General features: G+C 40.0%; 1 protein-coding gene across 14 annotated transcripts in view; it reads left to right on the top strand.

The window, feature by feature from the left end:
• Positions 1–16,303, top strand: part of RBMS1 (RNA binding motif single stranded interacting protein 1) — a 205,043-nt gene extending 188,740 nt beyond the window's left edge. For 11 of the 14 annotated variants that reach the window (XM_037912625.2, XM_037912623.2, XM_043525851.1 and 8 more), the window contains exons 10-14: positions 2,088–2,138; positions 8,301–8,411; positions 9,556–9,636; positions 11,527–11,609; positions 13,773–16,303. In XM_037912625.2, the coding sequence (XP_037768553.1) occupies positions 2,088–2,138; positions 8,301–8,411; positions 9,556–9,636; positions 11,527–11,604 (321 nt within the window). In that variant the 3' untranslated portion in view covers positions 11,605–11,609; positions 13,773–16,303. Of the gene's footprint in view, positions 1–2,087; positions 2,139–8,300; positions 8,412–9,555; positions 9,637–11,526; positions 11,610–12,597 lie in introns of all 14 variants that reach the window. The other 3 variants (XR_006285077.1, XM_043525847.1, XM_037912624.2) reach the window with 1 other exon arrangement.
• The last annotated feature ends 5,167 nt before the right edge of the window (positions 16,304–21,470 follow it).

Raw genomic sequence — 21,470 nt, 5'->3', positions numbered from 1 at the left:
ATGGGCCTATTTGTGCTTCCACTACCTATTGAAAATTGGTCATCCTGGGGAGGACATTATGGTACTGCCTTGATAGTCAGTAAATTCTGAGAATTATTATAAGCTTCCACCCTTCCTCCCTCCTACCCTGCAAAATTCCAATGATTTTAGTTTTTTATTCCTTGTTAAAAACACAAAGCGAATCCTTGTTAGGCTCTCACTGTCCTTCATGGAATCTCTCAGATTCTTTCCTTTGTTGCATGTGAAAACTGGAATTTGGCATGGAAACACTGAGAAGTTACTTGTGAATAAAATGCAGGCTTTCTAGGCTATTTCCCATTCAAATATGCAGTATATGGTATTGCATATTTCCAAATATCTGTTACTGGCAGTGTTTTTTCAATGTGTGGCACAAGGCTCAGATTCTAGAGAATGGAACAGTTTAAACACTGTTTACACTGTACTATCTGAAATTATTGCATCCTTTTAATTAGAAATGAAAATGAAAGAATAATTCTGTGTAGAAGGAAGTGATGTTTTTTTCTGGCCAAAAGAGTTTCATAATACAGATATTAATCACATCTTAATTACAGATCCACGCTTGCTGAACATACAGCATCCTATCACTTACACAAACAGAATGCATCATGAAATTGAGACTGTTTTTCCTTGAGGTGCAGCAAAACCTGTTCTTAGAGTTAGTTTTACTGAAGGACATCAGATTTCATAATGTTTGGTTAGTGTTTGTTCGTACTCTTTCTGCACCTCTGATACACCCAGATGAAAGTTGTGAGTCAGCTGAAGAGATCAGTCAAAGCACCAGTCAAATTGCACCAACAGTTTTGAAATTGAAGACTCTGGGTTCCTGAATTCCCTGGTCCTCGCTCTGCCTTCTACAAAGTGAGCTGCAGAAGCAGGCTTCTGCTCTTTAATGTTTGAAAAGGAAGAGAGTCATTCAATGTGACTCAAGAGAAAAATAATCGAGAAAGAAGGGCAGGAAATATTGATCTTGCAGAAAGTCACCTCAATTCACAAGGTCTAACTGCCTCTGCTCTTCACAGGACTCCATGTGAGGTGGTTTAGGCACCTCGTGGCCCTTAAGTCTCCAGCAGCACTAATTAACCTATTTTAGGTGCACAGAAAAGATCGGAAACCTTCCTCATCCTCTGCATACTTTCTTGGTAGGAGATGGAGACGTGACAGCTCCATGTTTCTAGCCTGCCTTGACTTCTCTCACAAAAAAGTCTTTTGTAGAAGCAGGAGTACTAGATGGTTCTTTAAACCAGCCTCTTTCAACTAAGAGAAGCAGATTAGCATATCACTGAAGTTATAAGAATCTTTTAAAGTTATCCTGCCTCAAGTCAGAAAGTCTCAGACAAAGTTAATCTCACTTTCTCTGAAAAATCAAAGAGCTGCTTGCCATTAAAGAGAGCGTGCTTGTCAGGACCACACTCCCTGTTCCTGGTCTTTAAGAATACTGTACTCTGTTGGCCTTTCAAGAGAAACCCAAATTTGCCAATCCTTATTCTTGTCCCTGTAACAGGTTGAAGCAGAATTACTGGTATTTTAACCATTGCAAACTGAGTAGAAACTATCAGACTAGCCAGTCCTTTCAGTCCAATGCCACCTGAGCATAAACTCAGAGCAAACAATCCTGTGCTTTCCGAGAGTTTCTGATTACTTTTCCCATTGTGATTTCCAAGGACAAATAGGCATTTCACACCTCAACATGAGTGGAAGCTAAACATCTCTTTCCACTGGGACCTTTACAGAGTGTTCCATAGAGTTTCTAAGGCCTGCACTACAAATTAGATTAAAGTGAATAAAACATACTGCTTTGAGAGTTCCACATAGTATGTTATGTCCATATCTTGCCTTTCCATTAGACTGTAGTTTTACTCCTTCCAACAGAGCTGAGGTTTGTAAATAGAAGTTTTAATAGGAATCAGTGTTTCCTAGTCTAAATCAGACAGAGGCTGGTTTAGGTAAGCAGATGAACACGTGAAGGCTTTTTATGTTATGATTGATAAAATAATCATGATATTTAAAATGGGTGCATTAAAGAAAAATAGTGTGATGATGAAAATTAAAACTTATTTTTGTTCTAGGTTCAGAGTCCTTCTTGGATGCAACCTCAACCATATATTATGCAGCACCCTGTAAGTTCTTATGCTTCCTTCTCCCACTGTCGCTCTTTTTGTGTTTGTGTAGATATAAAATTCTTTGCAGCTTTCTGAAGATCTCAAATTGTAGGAAATAGATCCGTTCTTCCTCAAGTAATTGTCCCTATTGGTGCTCCACTTCAGGATGTGCACGCGCCCGTACACTCTTGAACAGATATTTTGCCAGCAGTTCCTGTGAGACCACACCTGCACCCTACACATTCCTCATGTTCTGGTGTGATGGTATATAGGGAAGACCAGGCCCATTACCATTTCAGTTCCTTCTCAGCCACCTGCAGCTCAAGATGGAGTGTTGCAGTGCCCACTTAGCTAGATGCACAGCTTGCTAACTTTTTTCTTGTTTTTTCTTAGTTTTTCATTTGTTTAGTACAATTTGTACTTTGCGGGATTCCCCCTCCCTTTTTTGCCTGTTTTGTGTCTATATTTAAACTTGGCTCTCTTCTGCAGACTTTCCCAATGGGTTATGCCAAGATACTGGGCTTCAAACCTGTCTGACTTGCCACATATCTTTGCCCTGTAGCGACAGGCACCCTGGCTGCCTCTGCTGCCTTGGGGACACTCCAGATCCCCTCCAGGTGTGAGATCCGCACTGGATTCAAAAAGAGATCTAAAAAAATAAACGAAGGGAGGATAAACTAAAACTTCTTATGGAACATTCTTTGAGACTTTTGGGGTCTGAGTCCATTCCCCACCCACTGTACATCAGCTTCAGCTGCTCAGAGCTCCCTGGTGACTGTTTCTGCTCCAGTAAGCAAAGAGCGTGGGGGCCCTTTAGATTCTTCTGAAACACCAAAAAAGAAAGAGAACAGAACAAGAAACCAAGAGGAGGGGAAAGTAACCCCCTTGAACTGGGATTAATGAGTCCTCGCATCCCAGTATGGGTACTGTTGAGGCTTCTAATCCCTCTGGTACTGACCTTGCTGAATACTGATAAGCATACAGCAAGTAACTTCAAGGTACTGGACTCCGTGCCTCTGAAGGATAAGGACTCCTCAAACATCAAGGTGTCCAACTCCTTGGTACTGTCTTTCTCAGTTCATGGTAGAGAACCCATGGACCATTCCTCGATATTGTCTCTGGTACCTCCCAGCGTGCAGCCTCCCAAGGAACACTATCCAAACTTCCCAGTACCTGGAAGAAACTGAATTCTCTCGTTTGAGAGGTACCGGCCGGAATTTCCCTCTAGCACCAGTTTACCTTCCAGAGTCTGTCTACCCTTCCATGACAACTTGACCTCTGGTATCAGTGTGGTCTCTGGGTATCCACAGGGGGACTTGACCTCTGGCGTTGATGTGGTCTCCGGCTACCCACAGGAAGGCTACTTAGAAAGACTTCCCACTGATACCAGCTCATGATCCAGAGCTGATGGTTCCATCTGTGAATTCTCAACAGCCAGTACTGATGCAGTTACTGGTCCCTCACCAGCCACCTGTACAAGCACCACTTGCCCCCAAGACGTCCTCTGACTTTGAGTTGTTGGTTTAAGGTTCCTCACCCTTTTCATTACCTTCTCTTTTTCCCTTGGAGTGCATCCCAAGGAAGAGTGTCCCAGCAGTATATACAGCTGGCAGAAACAACCTTTGGGTCCTACCTCTTTTCTTTACATCCCACCACAGTGGGCCCCCTATGGTGAGCACTTTTACACAGTACCCTCATAAGAGGACTCCTCAAGAACAGCAACTACTGACACCAGGTCTTAGTTCACAGGAGGAGCTTCCAGAGAAGCAGGAGCCAGGTTCAGAAGAGGAGACACCTCCTTCCCACAAATCCTCCTCCTCACCAAAGGAGACTGTTATGCCCTCCACTTCCAATCCTACTCAGGAGCAGATGATTTCAAGGCCTTCCAGGAACTTGTGAAAAGGACTACAGAGACCTTACAAATCCTGCTAGAGGAGATGCAAAACCTCAGCATTCCTTGCTGGACATTCTCCAGGCCTCACTGCAGGGCAAAATTGCCATACCCATCAACAACACTCTACTGTCACAAGCTGATGAGTGCCAATGGTTCTGTTCAACTCATTGGGAGGTGCTCTCAGTATCCCTCGGCCTAGTATTCCTCTGTGCTTATCCCCTGATGCCGTTACTCTTCAGTCTCCTGAACAAGCTGAAACGGGACAGATCAGTGGCTATCCGCTTCGCACAATCATAGACAAGGCAAATATGGTTCCCAGACTGTTTGACTGTTCCTGCAACCATCTCTGTCTTCCTCTGTCAGTGAATCGCCACACCCAGGAATCAGGATTCATGATTCACCCCAGCCTCTTGTTGCGTCATTTCAAGGCATGGGTATTAGATGGCTCTCTGGAACATAAAACAGGACAGCTCTCCGGAGGTCTAGACAGTACTACTCAGTAATAGGAAAGCCAAATATAGAAATGTTTTCTGATCTGGTACCACCTCTTGAATCTCACCTTTCCAACACTCTAAATTTACCTGGTAAATTTGAAAACTACAGGATTATAGCTGAACTCAGATAAGATTCTGCTAGCTGCCATTAAAGACTTTCTCTCACACACACCATTGAAGAGTTTTCAGTCTTTGCTCACCCAGCCAGTACAAAGTTCATGAAAAGCCTGTTTAACCTTTTTCCTACTGTCAAGAAACCAACTCATCCAGGGGACCTCAATTTAGTTCTTAATATGCTAAGAAAACCCCATTTGAACCTATTGGGAGCTGTTGCCTCCTTCATCTATCTCTTAAGATCTCATTTCTTACAGCCGTCTCCTCAGCCAGGACAGTAGAAGAGCTAGGAGCCCTTACGGCTGACCCACCAGACATGGTATTTTATTGTGACAAAGGAACATCATTTCCCTCACCCCCATTTCTTACCTAAGGTATCTTCAGAGTCCACATTAATCAGTACATACATCTATCGACGGTGTAGCCCAAGCCTTACTCCTCAAGAGAAGGAGCTAGTCTCCATACACGGGACATAAGAAGAGCTCTTACTTTTAACTTTGACAGGACTAAGCCCTTCAGGGCTTCTCCTAGACCTTTAATCTCCACCACGGAAAGAACGAAAGGGCACCTGATCTCCACCCAAAGACTCTCTAAATGAGTTTCGGGATGCATATTAACCTATTGCTAAGTTTCAGGGGTGCATCCCACTCCTGAAGTGATAGCTCATTCCCTCAAAGTGCAGTCTACTTCTGTAGCCTTACTGAAGAAGGGACATGTCACAGACATTTCCAGAGCTGTCATCAGTGCATGCCTTTTCCCAGCATGCTGTTCTTGTGCATGCTTCCAGAGCTGATGCATTACCTGCCCTACTTCCCCTATGCTCGAGTTATTCTTGAGCTTTGAGGTTCAGAAGGAACTGGAGCAGTGGCAGGTCCACTCTCACCTATACATCCTTACACTGGAGCACACGGTTGCATGGGAGGCAGGTGTGGACCCATGGGTACTGCTGACAAAATCTCCAATCAAGAGTGCACAGTTGTGCACACATCCTGAAGTGGAGCACCATAGGGACAAAACACCTCAAAGAATTACAATTTCTGTACAAGGTAAATAACTCTCCTTTCCATAATCTTTCTTGGATTTTGGTGATTCTACCGTGGGACACTGTATGCTAAGAAGGAAGGAAGAGGAGGTGATCAGTTGGAATTGGGTCTCAGTCATGACTCCTGCTACTTCAAATTTTAACTAGCCCAGCCTTCCTTTGCCAGGGCTCCACTTTACTGGTCCTCAATAACAATGGCTCAGGTTCACTAAGGGACTTAAGTGCCTAAAGCCAATATTTAGGCACTACTGCAATCCACAAAATCCCTGCTCAGCTGCCACTGAACACTGTAGGTACCTAAATTCATTCATCACCTAAATATTTGCTGTAGAATTCCCTTAGGTGCCTAAGTTTCTGTCTCTGGGCATGTGCACTGCTTCCTCAGGCAGGTGCCCCAATGCATTGGATGCCTAAGTCCCAACATGATCTTCAGTCCAGCTGGAGATAGGCATGTCCCCGCCTATTTTGCCTCTGGGAGTTAATCCAGTAGACACACTCAGAGCCTGTCTAGCTCCATTCAAAACAGCCAGGAGGAGGAGGTAGCGGCAGTGGCTTTCCTTATAATCTTCAGCCTAGTGGTTAGGAAACTCACCTGGGACGTGGGAGGCTCCAGTTCAATTCCTCTGCACTCCCAAATGATGAGATGAAAGAACTTGAACGTCTCAGGTGAGGGCCCTAACCACTGGGCTATAGTGTCATTCTCACATTTTTTTGTCACTTTGAAAGGGAAAAATAGGAAGGAAAAGGGACACGGTCCATGTGTTCAGGAAGGCAGGTTGATGAGGACAGCTCCATTTATCCCCAGTGCAATTTCCTGAGGGATAAGTACATCCTTTTTTTAGGATGCTGAGATTGAACGCTTTGTGACATAGCCCATGTGGTGGTAATATGCATGTGATAAATTGCAGAACCAATTTTAAAAATGCTCTAGAGCAGATTTAAAATAATTCAGGCCACCTGTTTTACAGAAGAAAAATATATGGTATGATATACACAGATTTATGGACACTCATTTAGTTGCCCATGGCTTCCCCACTCATGAGTAATGCAGGTCACCCCCACTCATGTCTATGATATTTTTATATCACACAGTCATGTATTCTTTATATATAATTTGCCCATCTCATTTCCCCCCTCATCAGTACCATTCCATATCAAAATGACTGAGTTCATTGGTACTGACATTATATACACTGACTCGTGCTTTAATATATGCAGTGCAATGGCTGACAAACAAGCACATTTTCAAAGCTAGCAAGGAAATTGCCTGGACTTTAATTAACCTCCTTATGCAGGCTGGAAAACGTAAATTTTTTTGGCAAAGTGTTTTCTGTATGTGCAAGCAAAAAAGATGGTGTCGAACACTTACATCCTTTCAACATGACCAACTGATACATATTTTTCCCAAGTATGTCATTAATGGACACAACGGATTTTATTTACACCCTTTATCAACATAGAGTTTTGAAATTATAAACAAGGATGAAAGCCTGTAAGTTATGCTGTGAGAAATGCAAATTAATAGGTTATCATGCTATTAGGGATATTCCATTTACAGGTGTTCAATTCTAGCTATTATCTCGGTGAAATGAAAGATCTAGATTCCTGACTTCTCAGTTTTGGTCTTCGGCCTGTGTGGAAGCTTGTGCTCTCTCTTTCTCATTCATTTGCTTTGCAGAGACACTTGCAGTCTGCAGAACAGGAAATTCTTGCAGTGTTTGTGCAGCCTGTGACTCATTTCATCGACACTGGTCACATGGTTGTTTTTCTAACTACACTCAGTACTTTATAAAAAAAAATATAAGACCTGCTGTAAAAAGAATAAATTATTCATTCAAAAACACTGATTTTCAGTATGCTGTAATTATTTCTATTAATTTTCAACCTAAACCTCTTTTCAGTCACATGCCTGCATATATAACACATACAATATATTTAGAAACGTAATTTTACAGGAACATCTTAGGGTGGAAATAAACCCCATCTGTATCCATCCATCTAAATTAACCCTCATGCATTCTTAAGAGTTTTCCGAACACCTGTACACCAACTGAATATTTGGCAACTTCAGGTGCTTAAAAACTATGTCCACTGTACATATAAAGATGGAGAGACGTGACACGAATGTGGTAATCCCATCATGTTAGATAGACTTTCTACAAAAGAAATGGTATTTACAACATAGTCCTCTGGTACTCGTGCCCTAGTGAAACTGTTACTTCCCTGATCAAAAGTTACAATGCCTAACTCAAGGGTATGAAACTTGCACAGGCAGTCATGGAAGTGCATCATTTGTTGCTGTTGAGGAAAGTATTCTCTCTATCAGACAGTGGCACATGAAATATTTGCAGGTCTATCCATTGTACATCAAATCTTGCACTTTTGGTAGGTAGTTAAGTAATTACTCAGTTTACAAATTCAGATTGGTGCATGTATAAATTGGGTAGTTAGCTATAAAATGGAGTAAAATCCTTAGGATCTCCGAGACCAGCTAGTATCCAGACTCATTGTTGTGGGTTAGGGCAAACCCTACTGGTTTGGAATTAAAGGCCGTATTTATGTGCCTGAGCCAAAAGAGAAGTGTAATTAAAATCTGGACAGTCTCATTCTTAAACTTGTTTTTTTCTCTCCTATAGGGTGCTGTATTGACTCCCTCCATGGACCACACCATGTCACTACAGCCTGCATCAATGATAAACCCTCTGACACAACAGATGAGTCACCTTTCATTAGGCAGTACTGGAACGGTATGTGGCATTTAATATAAAGCTCAGTATATACAAAGGGAAAATGTTGTGTATTGATTACAATGTCTGTGTAGTGTACATAAAAACCACTAAGAATTTTTCCTCCTCAATTAAAATGTAAATGGCTGTCTCCACAGATTCTTTAGGGCAAAAGAGTAAGCAGACAAGCTAGTGTAGTAGTGTGAAATGCACTCCAAATGCATGGAACAAAGCAAATGAAAGTAGCCCAGTTTAAGTAGTTTTAATTCTAGAACTGGACTTGAAGCAGAAATAATGGTGCTGAGTTCACTCTGCAGGGTTCAGTGTTGTAAATAAATTATTTGATTCTCATACATTTGTCTGATATGAAGACATTTCATCTGCTAAAAACTTCTTACATCTGTATATTAAATTCTATGCAGTGTTATATCTAGCATACCAAATGGTAGTTTGACACAGAGAAGTACCTATACCGATCCATTTAATACAGATGTTTGAAGAGACCCATCTGATGGTAACTTTTGCTCGTTATTGACTTAAGCTAAATTTGAACCACTGACCTAAAGGAACACCATGAGCTTCCTAGTTTAAACTGCATTCCTCATGGAAACAAATACATTGGATTAATAAAAAATACATGGCACACTTTATTTAGATAAAGTCTGGCCTCTATCAGTGTAGTTTCTTGCCACTTCTCAAACATAAATGCATTTATCCTCTAGAACACCTCTGTCAAGCAGAGAAATATTATCCTCAATGTTCACAGATGTGAAACTGAGGCACAGAGATAAGAGTCTTGCTCAAAGTCACACAGTGTATGTCACACAGTGGCAAAACAAGAAATTGACCCAGATCTTCAAGCCAGTTCCTTAACCATAAGAGCATCCTTCCTCCTTGGGTACATACTGGTAAGAAAAAGACTCAGACTGGAATTTTGTTGGAAAGAAAATACTTAACCTCTTTGTTTCTGAAGCCAAAGTTGAGTTTGGGTACTAACACTGCTCAGTGTAATACACCTCACTTCTCTGCACTGGTTATTGATTTTAGATAAAGCTTGCTTTGAATCTTCTTCCCTACCAGAGCACTCAAATATATATTTAAAAAATCTTTATGGGGTTTGCATCAGATTTTATTTTAGCTGAATGTATTGTCTCTGTCTTTTTAGTACATGCCAGCCACAACAGCTATGCAAGGAGCCTACATACCCCAGTATACACATGTTCAGACAGCAGCTGTTCCTGTTGAGGTTGGTAAATTTTATAAGCAGCAGACTATTACAGCCAAAATTGTTATATTTATTGTTTTGCCAGGAAAAAAAAATACAGATGAAAACGTTACATTATGCAGGACCTTTGAGTACAAATGGAGTTTAATAAAACTACCATCATGTCATTATTTTCATCAAATAAATATATTGCACCAATGTGAACTTCTAATAGTTAGTTCTTCCATCCAAGCAGCGACCCAGCCCAGCCCTGCTTAGCTTTGAGATATGACTGCATGTTGCAGTTCCAGGGGGAGCTATACCATTGACCACTCTCAGTCTCTCCTTGGGCACTCTTTCCCAGTTATAGGCCTGTAACTCTCAGGGTGTAATCACACTATTTACACCACTCCTGTCCATCAACTATGTCCTCAACATGGCCAGCTGGATTTTGGCCCCTGCTTAGACTTCTGACCCGTGACCACTATAAAAATGTAGTGACAGAGAATAGCGTGTTCAAATCAAAGTATTATTTATTCATCCACAGGAAGGAAAAGGGTTAAGGAACAAAAAGCCTATATGTGTATTATCTTACTTAAACTTGCAAGGAAATGCTAAGGTTTATGTAGGCCCCACTTATCCCCAGAACCCCCAGCATTGGGGCTGGGAAAGGCAGATTTCACCCCTGCAGCCTCTCATTCCCTAGTTTTTATTTTATCTCTCTCTGCCCACATCCTGAAGTTTACAGGCCATATTTTATCCATTTCAGAGTCTGTTTGTCCTGAGACACTTGACCCTGGTCAGTATGATTTATACACCTCCCCAGATGTGTCAGAGGCAAACTACGAGTGGTGGATTCACTGTATTTTCCTCTTAAGTACCAGACATTGAATTATGCTGTGGTATTGTAGTTGTGTAGGTCCCATGATATTACCTCATCCATCTCATCTCCTCTCATCTAGTATCTTTTATCGGACCAACTTCTGTTGGTGAGAGAGACACGCTTTTGTTGACCTAAAAAAGAGCTCTGTATAAGCTTGAAAACTTGTCTTTCTCACCAACAGAAGTTGGTCTGATAAAAGATACTAGCCCGCTCACCTTGTGTCTCTAGCAGTTGAATTAGTCATCGCCTGGTTACGGGTCTGTGTGTTGAGAGCTCCAGCGGAACTAACCCTTAGTGTTCCGTAGAGCCAGCCACACTACAATACCCAAGCAGATACACACAAAATATATGGTTTCAGAGTAGCAGCCGTGTTAGTCTGTATCCGCAAAAAGAAAAAGAATACTTGTGGCACCTTAGAGACTAACAAATTTATTTGAGCATAAGCTTTCGTGAGCTACAGTTCACTTCATCGGATGCATCCGATGAAGTGAGCTGTGGCTCCCGAAAGCTTATGCTCAAATAAATTTGTTAGTCTCTAAGGCGCCACAAGTACTCCTTTTCTTTTTACAGAATTTATGGGAATGCAGAAGTCTATGTTCTTCACACTGACTCACAGCACAAAGATGGTGACTTGTAGTGGTCTACAGAAAACGTTAGAATTTATCCTCTCATTTTTTAATATGTTTGTGTGGTTCCATTCTGTTAATCTCATCACATTGTCTAGTTATTGCTATAGCAATTTAGGAAATAGAACATGTACTTGATCATTTTATATTTCGTTAGATCTTCTGTTATAAATAAAAGTGCAGGCCAAGTTGGATGCATCACTTTTGGGGTACCTAACTTGAGAAACCTTAGAGAGGGGCCTGGTTTTTTAGAAGGATGAAGGAGAAGATGCTTAATGCTTTCTGAAAGCCAGGCCCAGTCAAGTCTCTTGGGTTGTACAACAGAATACAGAGGCATCCAAAATCTCTAGTCATTTTGGGAAATCTAGGCGCTAGCTAGTATTGCTGGACATCATGTCTCAACCCCTTTTTCTTCTTTTACAGGAAGCTAGCGGCCAACAGCAGGTTACAGTAGAGACATCCAGTGACCATTCTCCATATACGTATCAGCAAAACAAATAACTGAGGTAGGGGCTTGTCCTGCTACTCTGAAAAAGACATGAATTCAAAACTAAATGTACAATATACTGTAGCTTACAAAAGCGATATAATCTAAATAAAACCCCTAATAATTTAGGGCCAGAGCCCAGCATCAATTTGAATTTTGCCAGAGTGAGAAATTAGAAAAAATAGAGTAAAGGCTTCAAGATTAGCCCCTTAATGAATTATCTGTAATAATGTATTAGTAGTTTCTCTGGCACACAATTGCTTCACTTGTTCACATTGAGACATCAGTGCTTCCATGCATGGCATCAGACTTGTGCAGAGAACAGTTTGAATCCCAGCACTAACTTGGAAGTGGCTTTCCTACAGAGAAGCAATGCCACCCGCAGTGGGATGATGCAGTGGAATCTCCTCAAGGAAATCCTTGTTGAGTTTCACTTGTAAAGACTCCCCTTTCATGTCTTTAAGACTGTCGGAAGGAGACAGACTGGTCAACAAAGTGTTAGTCCTGGCTTAAATTTGTCTCAGAGTTAGTTAATTTCTTCCTTTTCATAGAAAATGTTCCATTTGCTTTCCTTAATAAGTCACTCATTTGTTTGGACTGTAACCCCTTCCATGCAGCACTGCTTTTTATAGCTTGCCACCCTTAAAGTTTTGTTTGCATTGACCATTTCCCTAGCATTCCATTTTCTTCATTCAATCCTTCCAAGACATAAGCTTCTGGAGTTTAGTTCTTCTCTATACTTCAGTTCCATAAATGTTTATAAAGTTTTGCAAGATTTCACACTGAAAGAACTTTATTCATGCACTAGAAAGTGAATCTCTCACTACATTGCTTATGTACCCCGAAAGGTTCATAAAAGTTCATTTCTGTAGCTCTCATGACACAGGTTTATTAGAAACACAGAAGGCACCAGCAGTTTTATGATTGTCCAGCTTCTGTACATAATCCTGTTTGCCTAGTGCACATTCACTAATACATACATATCTCAATTATCTTTGGTTTTGCAGGTCAAGTATGTTCTGTGGTAATGGTAACACTGTTCTCATCCCAAGTATTCGGATAAGAATTTCTTCTATACTCAGGAAGTCTAAAAATTGTCATATAAACAAATTCATTAGCTGAGCACATTTTATCTGATGCCATGTTCCATATAATAGTGAACGTGTCTGCGTGTTTGTTACTTTACATTGGCCAAACACTGGCCCCTACAGGAATCACAAGTAAACAGGCCTTGCTCATCCCCATTCTTCCTTTTGAGGTTGAGGGGCCTAAATCCTAAACTTCGCGATTACCCAGGCACATCCTGTGGACTGTCACTGCACCATGGCCCCTGCATGCCCAATTCAGGGCATCTTGCTTGTGGGTCAGTATAGTTCAGATGCATGGCCTTGTCCTAAGCCTTCTCTGTGGGCATGTGAAGATTGCTGCTGCCAAGCAGTGATCCAGGGCACACAGGGAAGCAAAGTTCTGCTCTTCATATCCTGTCCCTAGCACAAGATCAGTATTATCTCCACTTATTTGGGGCTTTGCATGTTCACAGAGCAGAAGGGACAACATTTGGCCCCTTGAAGAGATGGTAAAACTGCTACCCAGTTTCTCTGAGGCATATTATAACCACCACCACTGGAAACATTGAGCACTCCCCTTAAAAGTCAATATTGCATGAATGTAATGTCTTAAGAAGCATTGTTCTTAGTGTTTACATGCACTATGAGTCAGTATGGTCCCTATAAATAATGAATAGCAGAGTGGCAAACAGTGTTAATATTACTAAACTGAATCTGCAAAATAATGTTCCTCCCCATGAATGCACCAACAGTAGATGCCATTAAAAACACACACACACACACACACACACACACAAACCCTCAGTTTGAGTGCAGGGTCACAGTCCCTAAGCTCTCAGCAAGCAGAACTCCCAGTGGGGAATCAGTGGGATTTTGTATGAGAAAAAAACTATAGGATAAGGCTGTAATTAGGCAAAGGGACTATTTGCGCAGGTGCTGAGAACCCTCAACTCCCAGGGCACTTGGCACCTTCCTGATCAGTTGTCAAGTATGTACATGGGCTCACTTGGTCCTCTCAAAACTACGTCTGAGGTAAGAAACAATTTCACAGATGTCTACAATAGAAGACAATGCAAAAGTAATTCTGCCCTAGCTCTGACTTCTTTATGTTACAGATGTCCAGTGTTGACCTTGCCTGGAGAAGGGTGCAAAGGCTGAAACAATCATGGATTTTACTGATCAATTGTGCTTTAGGAATTATTGACAGTTTTGCACAGGTTCTTGAAAACATTATTTATAATGAAATCAACTAAAACTATTTTTGCTATAAGTTCTATAAGGTGCATAAAAAATCCTTAAATTCATCTAGTAGCTGTTCCTGTGAACAGGTTTATTTTAGTAAGAAAATTTTTATCAAGTATTATGATGCAATTTTTTTTTTTTTTTTTTTCAAATTTCTGGGTATGCACAGATGACCACGAAGACTTATTCACGTGCATGGCAGAATTTGTATTTTGGTTTGTTTTTGGTTTGTTTTTTGTTTTTGTTTTGTTTTTTTCTTTTGTTTTGTTTTTTATTGTATGAAATGGGTTTTCTGAAGTTTAAAATAGTAAAACATCTAAAATGATGATCTGTGCTTGCAGTGTGTGAGTGTTGCTACAGTGCAGTGTTGCAGTTAGTGTCTGTTCTCTTAGCTTTCTGTTTTTCTTTTAACGTAGTGTGAAGTGTCTTATCCTTTTCTATAAATTCCAATTTGCCTTAAATCTTTCATGCTGTAGCTGTTTCAGTAAGTAGTCCAAACTAATGGTGTAGAATGCTTTGACCAAATGAGCTGGTCTATTATGCCTTGTAAAACAGCAGCATAGGGCTTTTAAAAGGTAGTCAATAAAAATTGCTGAAAATTTGGCTTTTTTTAATGTGTAGTAGGTGTTTTTAATGATTTTTCACATAATGTGTAAGGTAGTGAAATGCAAGAGGGGAAAAATGTTTTGTGTGAAACACATTTTCTGACTGGGGGAATTTTAATAGGATAAATTGTTTGTAAGGCCATATGCCAATAGTTTCCTCTGATAGTTTGAATGATTTAGGAACTCTGCTGTAAGATGCAATGTAAAATCTTTTTTTGCCTTTTTTCAGAAACTAACTTGATGTTCTAGTTTTAGTGTAGGTAGAGTGGGGAGTCTGGGGTGGGAATATCACAGAACGTTTTTGTCCTTCCTTTATACTAATGATAGTGCTTTAGAATGATGATTGTGCTGAGACCTAGCAAACAGAAAATTTGCTATTACAGCAAAATGGCAAAAGCTAAGGACTTGTTTGCAAACATAAGCTGAGATGTAAGTAGACGCATAATTGATTGGGTACTAGCTCTCTATAGGAGGTAAATAAAAATAAAAAGACTTGGCACTTTTAAAGGTAACTTTACCAAAGAACAAAGAGCCAGTAACCAATAATTCTGATTTGTCTCAGCATTACGTCTTCTGTACTCTTTATTTTTGCCGGACCAGTTTGCGGTTAGGAGAATGTGCCTTTTTTTGTACATTTGCCTTTAGGTTTTATAATTTTAATTGAAGTATGGACACAAAAAGCATGAAGGAAGACTTGGATCCAAGCAGTGCCACGCTTTACATCATCACTACAAGTGTTAAGTGTAAAGAAAACCAGTTTTGAAACTATGAAATTCCTGATTAATAAATACACAGTTATTTGTATTTTTACGTATTAGATAATTCACTGCTATTAAAGCTCTTTTATTACAATGGCATATGTTTTAAATCAAATGATAAATTAAGTTGTCTTCCAAAACTGTGTACTTGTCTGGTCAGCTGTATATGATCAGTTATCTACCTCAAAGTTTATTTCTTTTTGTATTGGGACAGGTTGCTGGCCCTCCCTGTTTCCACAGACCAAATCATCCTAGCTCAGGAGCTAGGGCTAAGCAGTTACTTCATTCAAGTATTTTTAGTTGTTAAATTGTGTGAGTATTGGAGTATAGATGTCGGTGACATTTCATAGTTTCAAAAATAAATTGCTGCTCTGAGAAGTGTAGATTCTAGTGAGTTACATAGTCATAAGAGATGTTTGTTTTTTCTTTTTAAAAAAAAAAAGTTGTGGTATTATTGGTTCTATGCTCCCTGGAATATTACTGCTTTGTAAAAGTCCAGACTTCCTGCAGCACCTTCCCTGTATCTGGTATATTGCCATTCTTGGATCTCTCACTACTTGATATTTTTTGCATTCGTTAAAATTGCAATATAATAGCTGTATTAGAGGGAGGGAAGAGCTGCTGCTAGAAATGTCTGAACTAAGTGCCATACTCATTGTCCGGGTAAGATTTGGGAAATTTAACCTCTGTACATAAAGAAATAATCAGTTACTTAAACATCACGTAGTAGACAGCCATTAAATTATAAAAAAAAAAATTAATTTATGAAGAAAGACCTTTTGTACAGATTGAAAAAAAAAGATTTTCATAGAGATATCTATATGATCAAGAGAGTTAATTTTTTATTTTTGTTTTTCTAGTGCCACAAACTTGCCAGTGGTAACTTATTTGTCCGGTTCAAGATAACTCTGTAGTTTTGTTTCCTAGGACTTGTTAAACGCCAAAAGACATTTTTGAACTGTACATTTGATTAGATTGTTAGCTTTTTCTGTTTTATTTCTTTTGAAAACTTTTGAATAAAAAAGATTGAAAAAATGAAAATGCCTTCTTTCTCTTCAATTCTAACTATATCTGGAGACTGGATGGACCCCAAACAGCTTATGGTGAAACTTTAGTGTTTCTTCATGTTGAACTGCTCAAATTTGGATTCCACTTCTCAAAGGCTCCCCTTCCCTCCCAAATGGTTCATTAAAATTGAATTTTAGCTTTCTCAAACTACAAGTCATTTATTGTTCTTTAAGAGCAAACAGGAAATAATTTATTAATAGTTTTATCAAATATCTGATTTGAATGCAAAAGCTATGCCCTTCTTTGCCTCAATCCAGGCCTACACACGTAATGGTAAATTCAGGCCTAGCTGTCTCCACAAGAAGTCTGCAAGCAACATGGGATTTAACAATTACAGTCACTAGCATCACACTGCTGCATAAAAGTACTTTTCCAGTGCCAGCTGCCGTGAATTAAATTGGCTGAGGATGTACAATCCCAGTGAATTTCACTCAGAGCATTAGCATCACTTCAGTGCAATTGTATGATGTTAATTGGTCACCTTCAGCCTCAGTCTGAAAGAGAGTTGAAAAAGAAAACATACAGAAGGACACAAACACATGGATGTTCTAAAGAGATTTCCCCCCAATTGTGATATCTGTAGCAAGAGGTGCTGTTCCATATGTTGTGTGTGTTGTCCTGCCCCAGAAGTAATGCTTCTAAACCAAATAACTTATGGCAAAATATCAAAAACTGTTTCCCCTGACCAAAGCATTAAATAGTCAAATATCTAAAATAGAGCTATTTCTGGGATGTTGTAGGTATGGTGTGAAGCAGACTCGCTACGCTCTAGACATTTTTGTTACTTTTCCTCTCCTTAGAAACAGCCCTATTTTATATATATATAATATAGGGCTGTTTCCAAGGAAAGGGAAAATAAAAAAAATTTTAAAAAAATCGCTTCTATATAAAGAGGAGAGAGTCCCTTTAGGAAGAGCCTAGCCTTCTATGTAACTCCACATAGAAAACTTCCTGTGTCAGGAACTTTTTGAGAAGCAATTCTTAATGCTAAGTAGTGTACCTCACCCCATATAGATGTAGTGACATCCAGGATGCTGACAGCATGATTTTCCTCCTTTGGAGCTGATCAAAGGAGCTTTGAGCTCCAGTTTGTCTCTGGGGGGCGGGGGAGGGGAGATGATTTTGTTATTTTAGGCTTACGTAATAAAATAACATCCGTGAGTACTAATTCCTCTTGCATAAATGAAAAGACTGGACTATACTGCATACTAATTACGGATAAATAAAATTTAGAGAGACCCGTAAGTGAATGTATACTGTGTTTACTGCTTTGTCGAGCTGTTCATCTAAACTGAGGCTCAACAATTCACCCATCTAAAATTAAATGGCCATGAAGATTTACACAAATCTGTTGAGGGACCATATTCCTCTTTTCTATCGTCCTTAAATTAATTGGAATGAATAAGTAGTAGTCATGTATTCAAATATGAATATTCTATTTTATTACAATTTTATATGGCATCTTATTAGCTTTTCTAATTATCACTATAATGCACTTCAGCTCTTTATTGTATAATCAAATTTATTTGAAAAGAATCAAAACTCTGAGATCAGTAGTTTGTGCCTGGCTGGTGAATATGCCACACAATATATCACCCAGTCTTCAATAATACAGATCTCTGTATCACCGGTGTGGGGAAGGCCAGAGGGCCATACCCCCACACACACTTAACAAAAGAAACATATGCACTTTCTGTGGGATATTTAAGTATTAATTCCTCTGCCACTTTGGCCATGCCCACCACCACAATAGACACTTCTACAAAGGTTCCGGCGCATAAAGGGCCATTGTCCCCCACCCCTTAAAACCTGACTGGGTGGGAATGCACTGTGACCTGGCCCAGTTGGCTGGCACCCAGGTCCCACTCCACATTGAGCCACATGCCGGCAACTGAGCCCTCACCAGTCAGTTAGCAAAACTACAGCGGAAAGGTGCCGGGGATCCTCCACGTCTGGGAAGCAGGAAAGACCTGTCACCAGAGGGCTTCGGTAAGAGTAAGGTAAGGAGAGTGGGGTGGGAGGAAGGACCTGGTAGGAGGGGCAGGAGTTCTGGTAGGGTGGGACTGGTGCGAGGGGCTCAGGCTCCAGGAGGGTTGGGCCGTTGTGGGAGCATGGTTCCCCCACTCTTCCAGTCCTTCTGCTGCTCGTGTTCTGTATGCAGTATACTTTAAATAACACCTAAAACTCAGCATATATAACACAATTATTATATATATTATTATATATCACAAAATTACTGAAGAAGGGCTCTGTGTAGTTCAAAACTGGTCTTTCTTTCACCGACTGGTAAGAGGTCTCTTGTTCAAAAATTGACTTAACTGACCATTGAACACAGTTTTGCTTTGTTATTTTGTAGCTTATTTGCCAAGATGCTGTTAATAGAAACATGTTCTCTATTGTTAGCTAATTTAGTATTAGTTATGAAAGTTTGTAAAACCACAGTTTTATGCAACTATAATCACATGTGAGACTTGCTCCCTGGATAACACTTTGGTCATATCTCGTGGTTGTAAATTAATAGGAAAGGAATCCTATTACTGAGAATGTTGGACCAAGACCATTTAGCTCTCTTTCTAGTTCCCAAAACTAATTAGACTGTGTTGCCTAGTGTCGCTAGACAAGGTCTTTCTCCATTCTGACCTGGGCTTCCCATGCTGGATTAAAAAGATTTATAAATTTGATGTGAAAAGCAAAGTATCACAGTGTAACTGGAATACAAATCCAAATAAAATGCTTAAGAAGGAATTGATGTTCAGCAGGCGTCTGACGTTGACTTTTTAGGGCCTGGCCAAGAGTAGAGCCATTTTGGTTATATGTCTTCTCTTGAATGAGTCTGGATCTCAAGTTGGTATTACAGTTGGTCTTATCTCCTGAACATCTTTGCAAAGTCATTTCAAGAAAGGTAAAGTTTTCAAAAATGTCTTAATTCTATTGACTTTCTCTGAGCTCCTATGTGACTTAGATGTTTCTGAAAATTTTAACCACAGTTCACAAGAGTTACTTTTGCCTAAAGAGTCATTTGCCTAAAAATATAAATGCTAATGAGATAGGAAAAAACCCTTACTCCTTGATAAAAGTAATGGAAACATAAGTAAATATGAGAATCATGAATAAATAAATGGTTAAACTAAATATCACTTTGAAAAGATCTGGCCACTACTTTGTGATTTATCTGCAGGACACCCACAGTATGTTGTATACTCCTGGGGATGTAACTGCTACACTTTGAGAAGGGGATTCATTTTATTAATTCTTCCTTTTTTAGTTTTCCTGTGTTTGTATGATGTCTCTTATGGTTAATTTACTGCTTAGTCTTCAATCACAGAAGCAAGTGGCGTTTTTCATGTATATGTGGTTTGTTCTCCCTGTGTGTGTTTTTGTTGCTTGGTTGAGTGTCTGTTTTTTGGAAGGGTATTTTGTTTGTTGATTTGCTAATACTAATTTAGAAATAAGTGGGGTTTTACAACAAACACTGTGAATATATTTCTTCAGTGTTTTTGTATACTTACTTTGTATAAAGTTAAGACAAACAAATGTGGGTACAAATAAATTGAATCTTGTTCAGATAAAAATGCTATTCTTGTAATTAACTTTACAGGAACCAAATAATAAGTGAGACAATTCCAACGCTGTCCATTACTTCTACCTAATCAGTAGGCTGCCTCTCCAAATACATCTGAGGTTTGATGTATATATATCTAATGTACTGGCCAGGACATATTAGCATCCTCGGTGAAGACACAATCTGCCATTCCCATTGCTCCAGACTACGTCAGAAAATTCCTTTGAACTAGTTGCAAATGAGGATTTCACAATCGGATGCATCGCTTGGAGACAAATGAGTGGGACAGTCCTAACTATATTCTAGCATCCTCGTCATTGTGGTGCCTGTGGAGGGTGCCTCTGTCAGCTTTTCTGAGCACCAGCCCTGATCCTGCCTCCTTTCCCCTCCCAGCTCAGCGCTCTCGCACAAAAAGGAGAGTTGATTTGTGCGGAGGTAGCTCCCCCATAAGACATTAGCAGTAATTCTGTACTTACTAGTAAACCAAAGCCATGACATCACCTTCTCCAAAAACCTTGACAGTAGCTAACTGAAGAATATCCAGCAACATCTGAAAAATGGATCCCAACCACAAGCAATGGCATTGTATGTAACTGTATGCCCCACATGCACTCACTACACTTGTCCATTCTGCTCTTGCCAGCCACTCAGGAATTATTTGCAAACCTTCATGTGCATTGGGATACATCATCCAATCCTCTGCTGTCCAACAATGTCGTAATGTGAACAAGATAGCATGTTATTTTGATGGTCTTTAAGCCATACATGCAATTACCTCCAAAATGCACTAACGGAGCTTGCAAAACTGGCATACTCCTTTCAAGAGAGAAAGATCATCTGTGTCAGTTTCCTAGCCAATGGATCCTCACATTGATTTAACACCAGACAAAGCTGAACATTTTGGCTTTCTCATTTGACCATTTAATTCTGCCCAAAATATGGCTAGAATATACAAAAACAATTCTGTCTGGTAACTTCTTCTGCAGCTGTTAAGAAAAAACAAACTATGTCAGAATAGCAAAGATTTAGGGGCATGGGTGTCTGAAGGGCTCTGGGAGTATAATTAGGGGTCTTTACCTTTCAGCTCACAAGTTCACATCTAACCCACCTCAGGAGTAGCTGAAGACATTGCCAGCTACTAGCTGTGTAGTGGCTTATATAAAGAGTCCATGTCCCAGCAAATAAGTGGCCACATCACAAAAATCACCATTACATTTGGATCTTTGTTCCCCAGTCTCAGCAGAGAAGAGAATTGGTGACTAGAGTAGGAGACTGAAGGTGATGTTTTCAGAACAAGACTTGAGGCATAGTTCAAGCTATCAATCCTGCCCCATTCAGCAGCATTAATTTACTTAATATATTAGAACCACAGTTAACAAATCATTCTGAATTCTGCTACAGTTCATTAACCTGCCTCTAGCCAATTAACAATTCATTCCTCCTACTAATTTACTGTGATACTGTCACAGACTTAAGGAATTAATGTATATGTTCCCTAACTACTTCCGTAATTACGGCCCACCCCAATAAGCACAGTGGGCCACATTCAGATCCCTTAGCTCACTCTAAACAGCACCT

The sequence above is a fragment of the Chelonia mydas genome, chromosome 11, assembly GCF_015237465.2.
Source record: "Chelonia mydas isolate rCheMyd1 chromosome 11, rCheMyd1.pri.v2, whole genome shotgun sequence".
NCBI lineage: Eukaryota > Metazoa > Chordata > Testudines > Cheloniidae > Chelonia > Chelonia mydas.
This window is presented reverse-complemented; position numbering and strand designations above follow the sequence as displayed.